A 14,250-nucleotide genomic window follows, 5' to 3' on the forward strand; every position below is an offset into this window, starting at 1 on the left:
GCTTTGCCTGCAATTACCAGCACCAGCGACTGCATAGGAGTCAGAGTGATCTGCCTTAACTTCGTGCCCTGTGTGTTGTGACGTTGACAGTTGGCGTTCCACAGAACCCAGATGATCAAGTGCTGATGACCTACCTGAGGCTAGGTCATCAATAACTATTGCTGAAAGACTCCTTTAAGACCTCTTATGTTTTCAAGATTCACTTTAACAAGCAAAGGTGTAAACGTAAAAGTACATAGTAAAAGAAACACTAAACTCAAAGTTCGATAGTTTTGTTTTTCTTTTATTATGGATAAAGTAGCTAAAACGCTACCCTGAGGCTGAATTACTGCAGCAAATTCTGCAGGGCAAAAAATATTAAAAAACATAATCTTCAAATTAGTCCATCAAAAAGACATCACACGGTTGTTCAATAAAAGTGAACAAGGAAACAATAGTTCTGTTTTCAGACAGTAAAATCATCTGAGACACATTTAACAAAAGGTTATCAAATACTATATATACATTAAATTATCAATGTGCATTTTAAGAATATTGTTTCTCTTTATATGGATATATATATATAAAAATATTTAATTTCCCACAGCAAAAGATGACCATTTTAAATACCTGCTGTTTAGTTATTGCTACATGAATATGATCATTTACAAAGAATTTGAAATTCAGCAGGCTGTGGGATAATGGCTATGTTATTCCTTCAGTACCTTTAATAACAGCAATATAACACAATATTTCTAGATCATAGAAAAAGAATAATTTTGTATAAAAATTCAATTGCTAGTTAAAAAAAATGTCAATGAAGTTGAGCATCAAGGTCATACTTTTCACAAAATTTGTCTGTAAATGGAATACAGGTTAAATACTCACACCATTCACACTTGATATGATAAAAGTAGAATAAAACCACAAGTCCTGAGAAAAGGCCAAAAAATATTAAAAGAAAAATAATAATTTGACACCTTTTTCGGTACATGTCAAATTTGCCAAAACTGATGTAAGGGAGAAATGCAAAAGACAAAAAGAAACCACTAATAAAGCCGGAAATATGAGCAAAATTGTCAATCCATGGAAGAAGGCCAAATGTGAACAGGAAGATGACAACCGCAAAGAGTTTGAAGAATGCCCTCCATGGTCTTTCTAGAATTTGCCAGCTTTGGAAAAGCTCAACAAAAAGGCATGCCAAGATTCCAAACTGAGATCCAGCTGGTCCAACCTGGAAAAAAGATAACAAATTGTAAATGCCCAACAGAAAATTAGACAAAGTTACTTTCGCAGCACTTCAGAAAAGAAATCAGAACACATATAGTATGTTTAACAGAAAACTGCACAAAATCCTTAAGAACTAAATATATAATTTTCTCCACATATATAATTTCGTAATTTTTCTTTTCTTTTCCTTTTTTTTCTAAATGTCATGGATTATTTCAGTTCTCCTAATAAACATCCTTAAATTTCTGTCTTCAAAATGTTGTGTATTTCCTGCTTCTTACTATTAAAGTAATCCCAAAGAAATTCAGTTATGTTGAGGTCCGAGCTCAGTCAAATCCAGTCCAAGTTTAAAACAAATTGATTTTCGCCTATCTCTAAAAAAATGAAACTTAAAGGGGTTGTCCCGCGAAAGCAAGTGGGGTTAAGCACTTCTGTATGGCCATATTAATGCACTGTAATATACATCGTGCATTAAATATTGGCCATACAGAAGTTATACACTTACCCCCTCCGGTGTTGGCGTCCCCGTCTCCATGGCGCCGACCGAAGCCTTCTTCTCCCTCGATTAGATGCGCTTGCGCAGTCTGCCCTCTTCTGTCCGGCACCGGCGTGCTCGCGCCGCAGAGGTCTTCTGCGCATGCGCAGAAGACCTGTGCGGCGCGAGCACGCCGGAGCGGCCCCTTCAGCGCAAGCGCGTCTAATCGAGGGAGAAGAAGGCTTCGGTCGGAGCCATGGAGATGGGGACGCCAACACCGGAGGGGGTAAGTGTATAACTTCTGTATGGCCAATATTTAATGCACGATGTATATTACAGTGCATTAATATGGCCATACAGAAGTGCTTAACCCCACTTGCTATCGCGAGACAACCCCTTTAAGTATTGCTTAATGATTTTGGAGATCATTGAAGTGTTGCTGGGTAGGAAAGAGTCCAGTTTCCTCTATGTCTCGTTCCCCACTTATCTTCTTTTGACTTTTTCCATTCTTATTCAATTGATTATTTCATATCCAACCATCCCAGAAATTTCTTCATCAGCCATTTACAAGAATTTATAAGGTGTGTCTGGGTAATTGCTAGGGTAAAATATATACATAAGTGGCTTTGACGGTTGGCATGATTTCAATGACAACTGTTGAAACAGCTTTTGTTGAAAAAACACAGCTGCACAGGTGTAACTTGGTTTTAGATTGGAGTGATGAAAGAAAGGTACACAAAAGTAAAGACTGACTTAATAAAATACTAATAAAGATACTGGAAATAGCTGAATCGCTCTAAGGAAGAAGACCCGAGCACATTCCATTTGACTAGGATAATCATTAGAGATGAGCGAGCATACTCGCTAAGGACAATTATTCGATCGAGCATTGTCCTTAGCGAGTATCTCCCCGCTTGTAAGAAAAGGTTCGGCTGCCGCTGCGGGTGACAGGTGACTTGCGCCATGAGCGGGGGCGGGGGGGGGGGGGAGAGAGAGATCTCCCCTCCATTCCTCCCCTCTCTCCCCCGCAGCTCACTGCCCGCCACCGGCAGACGAATCTTTGCTCCCGAGCGGGCAGGTACTCGCTAAGGGCAATGCTCGATCGAGTAATTGCCCTTAGTGAGTATGCTCGCTCATCTCTAGTAATAATCTTTAATTGTATGTTGGAGGGCAGTTATTTTTTGCAGATACTAGATTCTCAAAAGCTTTTTTAACACTAAAAATGAATAGCTTGTAATTGTTTATACTGGAATTTAAACAAATGAAAGATAGTAGATATATGCACATATACACTGAAACTTTACTTACAGGGTTGTTTTTGAACAGTTCTTGTTGCATGCTTTGTGTTAACCCCCAAATTTTGGAAATCTGATGTGTCACTTTAACATAGAATAACTCCATAAAGGTTTTGTATATCTAAGTAATTCTGACATGTTTTTCGCCACATGTTGTACTTCATTTAGGTGGTAAAAATAGACAGATAGAATGTGTGTATATTAAAAGTGCCAAAATTGGGAACCTTTTCAAAAAAATTTTTCCACATTTTTAACTGTGATATGTTAAATACACTATACATTTTTTTATAAGATATATATTTCTATTTGTTTACTTTTTTTGAGAAGCACATTTGAAAAACCTTAGGCTTTTTTTTACGATTTAGGAGACGTACAAATTTAACATTACTTATTAAAATTTTGAGGAACATTTTGTTTTTCTAAACCAAGTCAAGATTGCAAAGGCTCATAGGTTTCAGAATGACCCAATTTAAAAAAATACACCCCTTAATATATTCACTGAGGGGGGGTCATAAGTACTTTAACCTCACAGGAGTTTTCTTTTCATGAGTAAATGCAATTTAGAGGAGAAAAAAAGAAAATGTTATATGTCAACTTAAAGGTTTTTTTGTATGGTGCACATGAAAATGAGAATTTGCACCCCAAAATGAATACCTCTGTTCGTCCTGTGTTCAGAAACATACTCGTTGTAGCCCTAATCTTATGTCTGTATGCACAATGGGGCTCAAACTGAAAGGAGTAGCCGGTGGGTTTGTAAACAGAAATTTTCCTTGAAGGTGCTTCAGGCCCCATTGCCCACTTGTTGAGCCCTTGAGCTGCCAAAACGATGGAGAACCCCCACAAATGACCCCATTTTGAAATCTAGAACTCTTTGCCCATTTATCTAGGTGTGTACTGAGCATTCTGACCCCACAGGTTTTTGCAAAACTTATTATAAACATGTGAAAAATAAATAAAATGTATTTTTTTTCACAAATGTCACTTTAATGACAGTTTTTTTTGTTTCAAGCAGGAAAAACTGGGGAGACACAGCCTAAATTTTATGGCACTAGTTCTCCTGTGTTCAGCAATACCCCCATTGTAGCCCCAATCTACTTATAGAGAACATAGCTAGCCCTTTAATGGAGGGAACACCCATTTGCTTTCAGGGCACAACTGGATATATTCCAGGCCCCATGGCACACCTGTGCAGAAAAAAACTAATTGATTCCCTAAAAAGAATCCACCCCATCTTTCCCCCTTTTTGGCATTCCCTGAATCTTAGATAAAAGTAACAATGTAAAACTGTGTGGTATGTCTCAAAACAGGGGTATTTACCGAGGCCTGATTGGGATGGGCACATTGGGCAATAAAACCGGTATCCCTGCTTCCCCATGCTTGCTGCAAACTCAACACTTTTTTGGGGGGTATTTCATCACTTCAGTGGCAGGGACGGGGTGTAAAAAGTGGCACTTTGTGAGCCTTCGCACCTCCTCAAGACTCGTAAGCTTGCTGAGCTGCTGTGGTTTTAAACAGGAGCCGCTCAACAAGCAGCTCCTGGAACTTCAGTAAGTTGAGAGTTCCTGGGGACTTCTTGTAAAGGACATATTAGAGGTACTGATCTGCATGGGCTCACAAGGCCATATGTAGAATCTGCATGAGGAGTCCCGCAGTGGATCCCAGCTGTGAGCCCAGCCGTGGCCCTGTGTACAGTCGTGTAATGTATTGCGCATAACTGTGCACTCACGCAGGCGGTCATGCACAGTACACTTTTTTTTTGTTGTTTACATTTCCCACATCGTCGTTTAGCGATGAAACTGGTACCTGCAGTTCATATACAATGTAATTGTGTATGGGCTGCAGGTATATCCGCGACCATAGAGCACAGTGAGCGTTATGTCCCGGATATCCGCGGTAAAAGAGAACATGCTGCATTTTGTTTTCTGTGAGTGGATTACGTAATTCCGACCTGCTAATGTGAGTGGAAATGTGTAATCCAATGCATTTGATTGATCTACGTATTACTACGGATCAAATGCTTGCGAAATCCGCAATTCCTATTTGGTTGTGTGAGACCGGCCTAAGGTAGATCGTTACCTTTTTTTTACTATTGAATAATGTCGATTATCTGCCCGGGGACCACTCCAAGAGGCCTCCAGTCACTGCTCCAGACTCACGGCTATCTTTGGTAGCCGGGAGCAAGATGATTTTAAATTACCCAGGTCCTCCCTGACTTCAGCATATGTGTGCATCATCTTGCCGGCGGGCGCATGCGCTGAAGCCAGGGAAGGTCCGTGGAAAATGAACAAGTCAGAGAACAAATACAGAGGCCTCCAGGAAGAAGCTTCATCTCCCCTCCACTGATTGCATCAGTAAGAGGAGAGTAAACGTCAAATTTTTTTTTTTTTTAAGTTTTGCAAGATTGCCGTTATCCATTGGATAATGTTTATCCCTCGGTCACTGCTCCAGACTCTGGGCAACCTTTAGTAGCCAGGAGCAAGGAGATTTTAAATTTCCCAGGCCCTCCCCAGCTTCTGCGCTTGTGTCCGCCATTTTGCTGTAGTGTTTCAGGCCTCAAAAAAAGTTTGCAACTCAAAGGAGGAGTGTGAATCCGTACTGACACCTCCATAGTAAGAGAACATAATTCCCTAATTTTACCCGTTCCTCCCACAGCTCTCCCAATTGCAAGGAGAACGATTTACTGCATCTATTTCTGAACAGTGTGCTTTGGTTTAGACTATGGTCACATTAAAACCAGAGATGCCTGGCTGTTTAATATGTTGCAATATTCTTCTCTATACAAATTGGTCCTTAAGCAGCAGGAAAACAAATGTCTGACAAGTCTTACCTCAGCTCTATAAGGCAGGAAAATAGCGCTTGTAAGATTACCAGTAATCCCACTTAAAATGTAAATGATGGAGATTCTATGCCAGCCCGCCAGCTTTTCCAAATCTCGAAGTATTGTCATCTGAAAACACACTGACACCAAACAGTGCAAGATGCTGCAAATACAACCAGAAAGGGTGAATTAGACCAGCTCACATATTTTCCGGTGTTATATGCAAACTTTTATTATAGGCACCAGAATAAATTCTAAAAAAAATAACTTCATAATTTACTTATTGTGAGGTTTTAGACACTACTTATACCTCTACCACAAAGTGGAACTGGGGCTTAAACTTCATAATAGCTATGTACAAGACATATTTTCTTTAGCACTATGGTACTTTTCCATAGGATGATTGGAAGGACGCAGATGCCTGACAAGTTGTCCCAGCGATAAACGTCCCTGTGCTGGTACGACTTGTCGGGTATTTGGAACAATCATCACTAGTGAATGGAGGCAGTCATTCATAAGCCAACGACTGCCTGTTTAGACTGGCTGATCCGTTGTTTAGTTTTCTGCATGCAGAAACTGAAAGATGAATGAGAAGTGAATTCTTGTTCGTCGTTCAGTAGGCATTAGAGATGAGCGAGCGTACTCAGAAGGGACAGATACTAGAGCGAGTATCGCCCTTACTGAGTACCTGCCTGCTCGCCCGCAAAGATTCGGGTGCCGGCTCAGGGTAAGCGCTGTGTTGCAGGAGTGAGTGGGAGGGAAGGAGAGAGAGCGAGATCTCCCCTCCGTTCTCCCCCGCCGGCACCCAAATCTTCGCGGGCGAGTAGGCAGGTACTCGGTAAGGACAGTACTCGCTTGAGTATCTGTCCTTACCGAGTACGCTTGCTCATCTCTAGTAGGCATGCATTTTCACTTAGCGATAGTCGTTCAGATTCCCGCATTTCTGAACAATTTATCGGCCTGTGTAAAAGGGCCATAAAATAACTTACAATATTACATACCCAGCATGAAGAAACAGAGAAAGCCATAACCTATAAAACTGGTCAGGAACTTCTGGATTCAGAAATGGAAGCAGACCACAAACCTCATCCATGCAGTGAACCTAGGAATAATAAGGACAATTCATCAAATATCACAATAAATCAGAATCCTCGGGAGCTGTAAAGGAAAAGGAAACCATAGTACTAGATATACTGGCTGAACCAACTGACCACAGAATGTGTGAGGGGGCCCTTGCTTCTCCCTGAAGGCAGATGTCAGGTGTGATAAGCATCGGGCAGTTGGAGGTCAACAGTCTAATCAAATGAGTGTTTGGCAGACAACTACATGGTGTGTATGAGCAGTATACGGGAATAAGTTGCATTACAATATTCCCGGAAATACTTTTTAGCATGTTGGGTAATCACCAAGAGGAGTTAAAAATGCATGTTGTCCACATGATTACAATATCTCCATTACTGATGAAACTTTAGACATCCTATCTTAGTGAGTTCTACCTTACCAACTAGTCTTTAGGTAATTTCTCTTTATCTCTTTATCTATGCATTTCGGCTGCACATGAACTGATTTGCATTGCTGAATCCGCGGTCGGTGTGCGCACTGAGGATCCACAGCAGCTACAGTTCATAACTTGCTATGGGAAATAACTTCTTCTTGCACACAAGCGAAAACCAATTGCGATTTCCATTTGCAGAGGAAAAATTGCAGCATGCTCTATTTTTCCGTGGATTCTGCGGGGACAGGTTCCATTAAAGTCAATGGAAGCTGTCCGACTCGCAGACTTTCCGCAATTGACATTGCGGAAGGGCTGCGGAATTGCCTGGGGACAGCGCGGGAAAAGCAGGGGTTTAAAACAAAAGAAAAATGATACAATGCATGTCTGACGGCGAGCCATGTGGACAATCCGCAGTACAGATAAAGAGACTTCAGGACAGGTACGCGCAGACGCCGGCTGGGCAAAGAGTCGGATTCCGCTGCGGGCTCGCTTATCATTTAGTTTATGCAAGCATAAAACTAAATGATAATCCCCCATGTAGACAGGCAGTCGTTCATCTATGAATGACTGCCTGTTTACTGTAAATGAAGGTGTGCAGCCAGAGCGATCTCCACCCCGCTCTGCCTCCATCCACTGAGCGATCATCTCTCCTGTGTGAAAGTACGGGAACGATTATAGCTGGGACGAATGTCGGCCACATCTGCACCCAACAATCGTACTGTGCAAGAGGACCCTTTGATGTCTAATTTGTAGATACTGTATGTATAGCCTGAGTATATTAATAAGGTTTCCTGTATAATGATTATATATTTCTATTGTTCTGGCCTTGTCTTGGTTTTTTACATTTCAATAAAAACACCTACTGAAATATAAACTTTACCTGGGAACATAAAGTTGCTTCTTCATGGAAATATCCTTTCATGAAATCGCAGTATTCTCTTGAAGTTATTTTACAGCTGAAAAAGTAGGAAATAACTTACTAATTATATAGCATGTATTATACATTTTTCCAAACTTATATTTGAAAAAAACCCAACATGAATGTGATAAATGGTAACACGCCTGGCTCTCATGCCACCCTCATGGGGTCTGTTCCTCACAGAGTGGTCAGAAACATGCAGACCACTACCCTGTTAGATACCATTTTATAGGGCTCTGGCAGAGCCTATCCTTGCAAGAGGAGCAGATAATGACAGGTTAATGCTATTTTATGGCTATGTCTAGTTCTTCCCATGTCCTGCTATCTGTTCCTTGTTCTTGCGACTACGCTGGGAGACACAACAAACCTTCTAGTGGTGGCACCTATGGATGTGCCATTCTGGAAGATCAGGGCTCCCTGAATAACCTCATTGGGCTGCAGATACTGCCTCATGCTACCAATAATGACAAGGACATCAGTAAAGTGCAAAACTAGAGAAAAAAAAAACAGCCAGGAAGGACAAGGACAAGTGATTGTCTCCGTTCCCTTTCCCATCAAACCAGGTAAAATTGATTCACAATCGTTTGTTTCCTAACTGGACAGATTGCTATCCCTGAAGTGTAAGTGACTCGGGCGTATACCGGAATGCTTAAGCGTACCCATAATCTTTTGAGCAGTGCATCACTGTAACTTTGTATTATTGTTTTTCTCACCATAACAGGATATTGGACAAAGCCTGCATAGTTGCTGCTGTATTACAACTCCAATTCCAAAAAAGTTGGGATGCAATCTAAAAAGAATGCAATGATTTGGGAATCTCATATAACCATATTTTATTCACAACAGAACATATCAAAAGGTGAAAGTGAGACATTTTTCCATTTAATATAAAAAAAAGTACTTATTTAGAAATTGATGGCAGCAGCTCCAAAAAATTGGGGCAGAGCCATGTCTGCCATTGTGTAGCATCCCCATTGTTACACCACTTTGTAAACATCTGAGAAGTGAGGAGACCAATTGCTGGAGTTTTGAGAGAGGAATGTTGTCCCATTCTTGTCTGATGTAGGATTCTATCTGCTCAACAGTCCTGGCAAAGACTAGCCTTTTACTTCGAAGTGCGCCAAATGTTTTCTATTGGTGAAAGGTTTGGACTGCAGATGGCCAGTTCAGCTTCTGCAATGCCATGCTGTTGTAGTTTAGCATTGTCTTGCTGAAATATACAAGGTCTTCCCTGAAAGAGATGTTGTCTGGATGGAGCATATGTTCTAAAGCCTCTATATGCTGCTCAGCATTGATAGTGCATCACAGAAACGGAAATATAAAAGCAAACAAACAATCACTGAAAACAGCCATAAACTTACTGACACAGGAGGCCAAGCATGTGCACCACCTCAGCATGCAGGCTGCCATACTGCCAAATGAGGGAGCCAATAACACCTGTGGAGGACACCGATGGGACAGCCACTCACACAGCCTCCTATATAGAGGGGGTGGCTGCTTGATGTATACTCCTGCACAGAGTAGATACAAAGTGTTCTCCAAAGATGTAAGTTCGCTCCCTTATTTGTTAGTTTGGCAGCCTACATGTTAAGGTGGTGCACATGTTTGCCCTCCTGTGTCAGTAAGTATATGACCGTTTTCAGTGATTGTTTGTTTTTACATTTCCCTTTCTGTGATACATTTATATTAGTGTAGGGACTCAAAAAACGTGAGGAGCCTTGACGATTGGCTTGTCAGCTCAAGTATTTTGGCCAAAATCCAACTAATACCTCACATGTATTGCATATTATTCACATGCAGTGCGGCTTTTAAACGCCGGAAGCCCAGAGTGACAGTACCGATGTGGTCCAGGGCAACTCGCCGAGCTATTATGCTGTCATTAATAGGTTGCTCGTCTGCATGTTGCCCTACATGTATCAGGATGGTCTGACACTTTGCATCTACTCTGTGCAGGAGTATACACCAAGCAGCCACCCCCCTCTATATAGGAGGCTGTGTGAGTGGCTGGCTAATCGGTGTCCTCCACAGTTGTAACTGGCTCCCTCATTTGGCAGTATGGCTGCTTGCATGCTGAGGTTGTGCACATGTTTGATCATTGATAATCCCTTTCATGATGTGTAAGCTGCCCGTACCATAGGTGCTAATGCAACCCCACACCATCAAGAGATGCAGGATTTTGAACTGTGTGCTTTTAACACGCTGAATTGTCCCTCTCCTTTCAAAGCCACAGGATGTGGCATCCATGCTTTCCAAAAAGAATTTCAAATTTGGATTCATTGGACCACAGAGCGGTTCGCTATTTTGCCCCAGAGTAAAAATCAGTGTTTCAGGATTGTTGTGATATATGGTATCTTTTTTAAATGATTTAGCCCTAACTTACATTTGTGGATTGCACGACGAACTGTCTTCACAAACAATGATTTCTGGAAGTATTCCTGAACCCACGCAGTGGTTTGCATTACAGAAGCATGCCTGTTTTAAATGTAAATATTGACCATCGGCCTTGTCACTTGTGCACATGAGTTTCTCCAGATTCTCTGAATCTTTTGATGATAGTATGTAGTGTAGATGGTGGGATATTCAAGGTCTTCCCAGTTTTACGTTGAGGAACATTTTCCTGAAATTGTTCCACAATTTTTAGACAGTTTTTCACAGATTGGTGAACCTCTGACCATCTTTGGTTGAGAGAGACTCTGCCTCTCTAACATGCTCTTTCTATAGACATTCATGTAACGTTGTAGAAAATGGACTCTCCAGCTGTTTTTCATTAGTTCCACTTACTTATTCAACATTTGGTTGACCCTGTCCCGACTTTTTTTTAAGATGTATCCACCATCAATTTCTAAGTTAGTTAATTAACAAAAAATAGGGGAAAAGGTTTCGTTTTCAACGTCTGATATGCGTACGATGTTCTATTGTGAATAAAATGTTGTTAAATGACATTTTCAAATCCCTGCATTCTGTTTTCTTTGAAAATGTATTTACATTTTACACAGTGCCCCAACTTTTATGGAATTGAGGTTGTGTATCCTCCTACTTTGTGATTTATGCAAAGTTGGTTACATTAACCCCCTTCCCATTCCTCAGGGCACAGAGGGATATTTTAAACAGTATGAAACACTTTTTCTATTTTCTGTTGTCTATAACATAGGTACGACTTATACTCAGGTGCGTCTTAGGGCTCATTCACACTGGTGCTTGCGCATTTCAGTCAGTGAAATATGCAGCGTTTTTTTCTGTGTTTATATTTGCATATTTGGTGCGTATGCGGTTTTTATGCACGGGTTTGCTTCAAATGCAGTTTTTTTTTCACTTGCACAAAAAAAAAATATATATATAATATATATATATATATATATATATATATATATATATACACATACACATACACACATGACAATTAATTTCACTATTTTTTTTAACCATTGTCACCTGCCAACATGCAATACGCATGCAACTGCGTTTTTACACAATCCCATAGACTTGGGAAAAGTAGGACATACTGCAATTTTTTTCACACAACCAAAAGTCACATAAAAAATGTGTTTGTCTGAATACATCAATACAAGTCAATGGGGTTTGTTCTGTCCGTATTATCATACAGAACACAAATATGCCAGTGTGAATGAGCCCTTATAATCCTAAAATACAGTATTTCAATAAGGAGAACATTTTGTGTATGTATGGCCAGCGTACTTTGTATATGTTGGTTCTACATCGCGGTTCTACGCTCATGAACCTCATTCATTTAAAATGTCTCAGACTGTCAATGTTACCCACAAAACAAAAAGTAGTAGTTGTCCAACAACGTAGGGTCTAAAAAGTTAGAATTAGTTGGCCAATATATACTTACTTTCCCTTCGTTCCAATACAACAGGGCCTGCCTGTTATTTCACAATTCATGTGAAGAATGTTGGGATAGCTACCATTTGTGCTGTTTGTACAGACCTACAAACAAGAAATAGAACTATTTACTACACAATCTTTTTTATATAGGCAGGTCTTAATGCTACTCACTACCTGTAGCTTTATTTTTAATACATTATCAAGATAACAATATGTAATGGCAGCGTTCTCAAACAAGGATTCAGTGGGTTCTGGGATTTCATGCAACCTATTACTTCTACTAAAGGATTTACGATCTGATTTCAGCCCGCTCAAAGATGTCTTGGCAAAGTAGTCAACACATCTCAAAAGGAATCTAACATTATAGAATGGTTTACCTGCCTCTTCACCCAGCTTATCTAATTGGGCACTGACATTTCAACTAAATTTGCGTAAATCAACAGTACAAGTGAAGTACAAGTGAGGATAAGGGTACTTTACAGAGGAAAATATCGCCCAAAGTTTTGCTGGAAACAGAGAATTTGGACCATAATTGTCCCATATACACGCAGCTGCTGAAAGGGCACTGAGTGGAAAAATCGCTCACTTGTCGGAGTCGCTTGGTTTTTGGTAAAACTAAAAACCAAGCGACTATTGGTCCATGTAAACAGAAGCCACTCAAGTCAGGCAGTAGTCGAGCAGATAATGGTGGGAAAAAAAACAAAAAAAACTCTACTCCCCTTTCCAATGCTTCCCCCGCCCCCTTCCAAGTCCTTGACGGACAGATCCTGGAAATGACTACAACGGTCACTTGCCCACTCAGCGATCCAATGGCTCAAGTGGGCATCTGTGCAGGAACACCATGTGACTGTTTTCATATATCAAAAATGTAATTTGACAATATCTGGGCGCCCTGTTAACATTAATTAGAGACAAAATATTTCATTGTTAAATCTAGGCTGGATTGGCTGGCCAATGGTAGACTTGGCTTTGGAGACTGTAAGCTGTTGGAGATTTTTTTCCCTCTTACTTGCACATGTCTCTTTCACGAACAAGAACTGGATTGGATGTGTGCCATCAGAGGAGGGAGGGCTTGAGAAGGGGTTTAGTTTTTGTGTCTCTGAACTTTTCAAAATGGTTGTTAACATTTTATCCGATTACCTTAAAAATATTTTGACAAAAATGCTGAAAAAAAGCAGTTCCAATGCAGTATTTATTTATGCCTATTTTATGGCATACACCAATCATCATAAATGATGCATAAATTAATTTATTTAACAGGATGCTACCAAATTTGTGTTTTGACATTATACTGTATTTCTGCACATTTTTTTAAATTCACTTTAGTTTTTTTAATCTTGTACTAGCTGCATAAATAGTATACTGGTCATGAAGTGGTAACTTGCCATCAGTCCACATATAGTTAAACCTAGAGATGAGCGAGCGCACTCGCTAAGGCAAATTACTCGAGCGAGTATTGCCATTTTTGAGTACATACCCGCTCGTGCCAAAAGATTCCGGGGCCGGCGGGGGTGAGCGGTGAGCTGCGGGAGTGAGCATGGGGGAGAGAGAAATCTCCCCCCCCCCCCCCCCCCGTTCCTCCCCGCCGGCCCCCGTATCTTTTGAGACGAGCGGGCATGTACCCGAAAATGGCAATACTCGCTCGATTAATTTGCCTCAGCGAGTACGCTCGCTCATCTCTAGTTAAACGCCAACCATTGTCCATGTACACAAACTGATTTTAAGAAATGGACGGCTACTTACTGGCCACTTTGTGATGTCATCTGGCCACTCATGAGGAGGTACAGAAGCCGGTTCAGCACAAAACCTACAATATAATTTTCCTTTAAAATGTATGATTTAAAAGAGAAGAATTTATATAGGTACAACACACACGAGTTCAACCCTAAACTAGGCAATAGTCACATCACCTGTCTTATAAGTGACATGCTTTATTATGTAAAGCGACCCTCAGGGCCTAGGGGAAGACCAAAAGATAGTTTTGTGTCTGGTGTCCTCCTTTATTCCCATACCAGCCACCAATCTGCCGATTCCTGGGGCCCAGATGGCCACGTCACTTCTGAGGCTAGCTGATATACATTGTTCATCATAAGTCTAAGACATTAGATCCCGCTCTAATTGGCCAGCATGCACATGTATGTAGCCTTGGCTGATCACACAGCATCATGTAGTGGCTGATTGCTGATGCACAGT

At 40.8% G+C, this 14,250-nt stretch overlaps 1 protein-coding gene across 2 annotated transcripts in view; it reads right to left on the reverse strand.

Moving 5' to 3' along the window:
* Nucleotides 1-262: 262 nt before the first annotated feature.
* The window catches only part of RHBDF1 (rhomboid 5 homolog 1), a 116,986-nt gene continuing 102,998 nt past the window's right edge, over nt 263-14,250 (reverse strand). For both annotated transcript variants that reach the window (XM_066576122.1, XM_066576121.1), the window contains 6 exons: nt 13,801-13,864; nt 12,065-12,159; nt 8,173-8,248; nt 6,799-6,899; nt 5,807-5,960; nt 263-1,213 (listed from right to left, as the gene is read on the reverse strand). In XM_066576122.1, coding sequence (XP_066432219.1) covers nt 794-1,213; nt 5,807-5,960; nt 6,799-6,899; nt 8,173-8,248; nt 12,065-12,159; nt 13,801-13,864 — 910 coding nt within the window. In that variant the 3' untranslated portion in view covers nt 263-793. The remainder of the gene's footprint in view (nt 1,214-5,806; nt 5,961-6,798; nt 6,900-8,172; nt 8,249-12,064; nt 12,160-13,800; nt 13,865-14,250) is intronic.

This window comes from Eleutherodactylus coqui, chromosome 8 (genome assembly GCF_035609145.1).
Source record: "Eleutherodactylus coqui strain aEleCoq1 chromosome 8, aEleCoq1.hap1, whole genome shotgun sequence".
NCBI classification, from domain to species: Eukaryota; Metazoa; Chordata; class Amphibia; order Anura; family Eleutherodactylidae; genus Eleutherodactylus; species Eleutherodactylus coqui.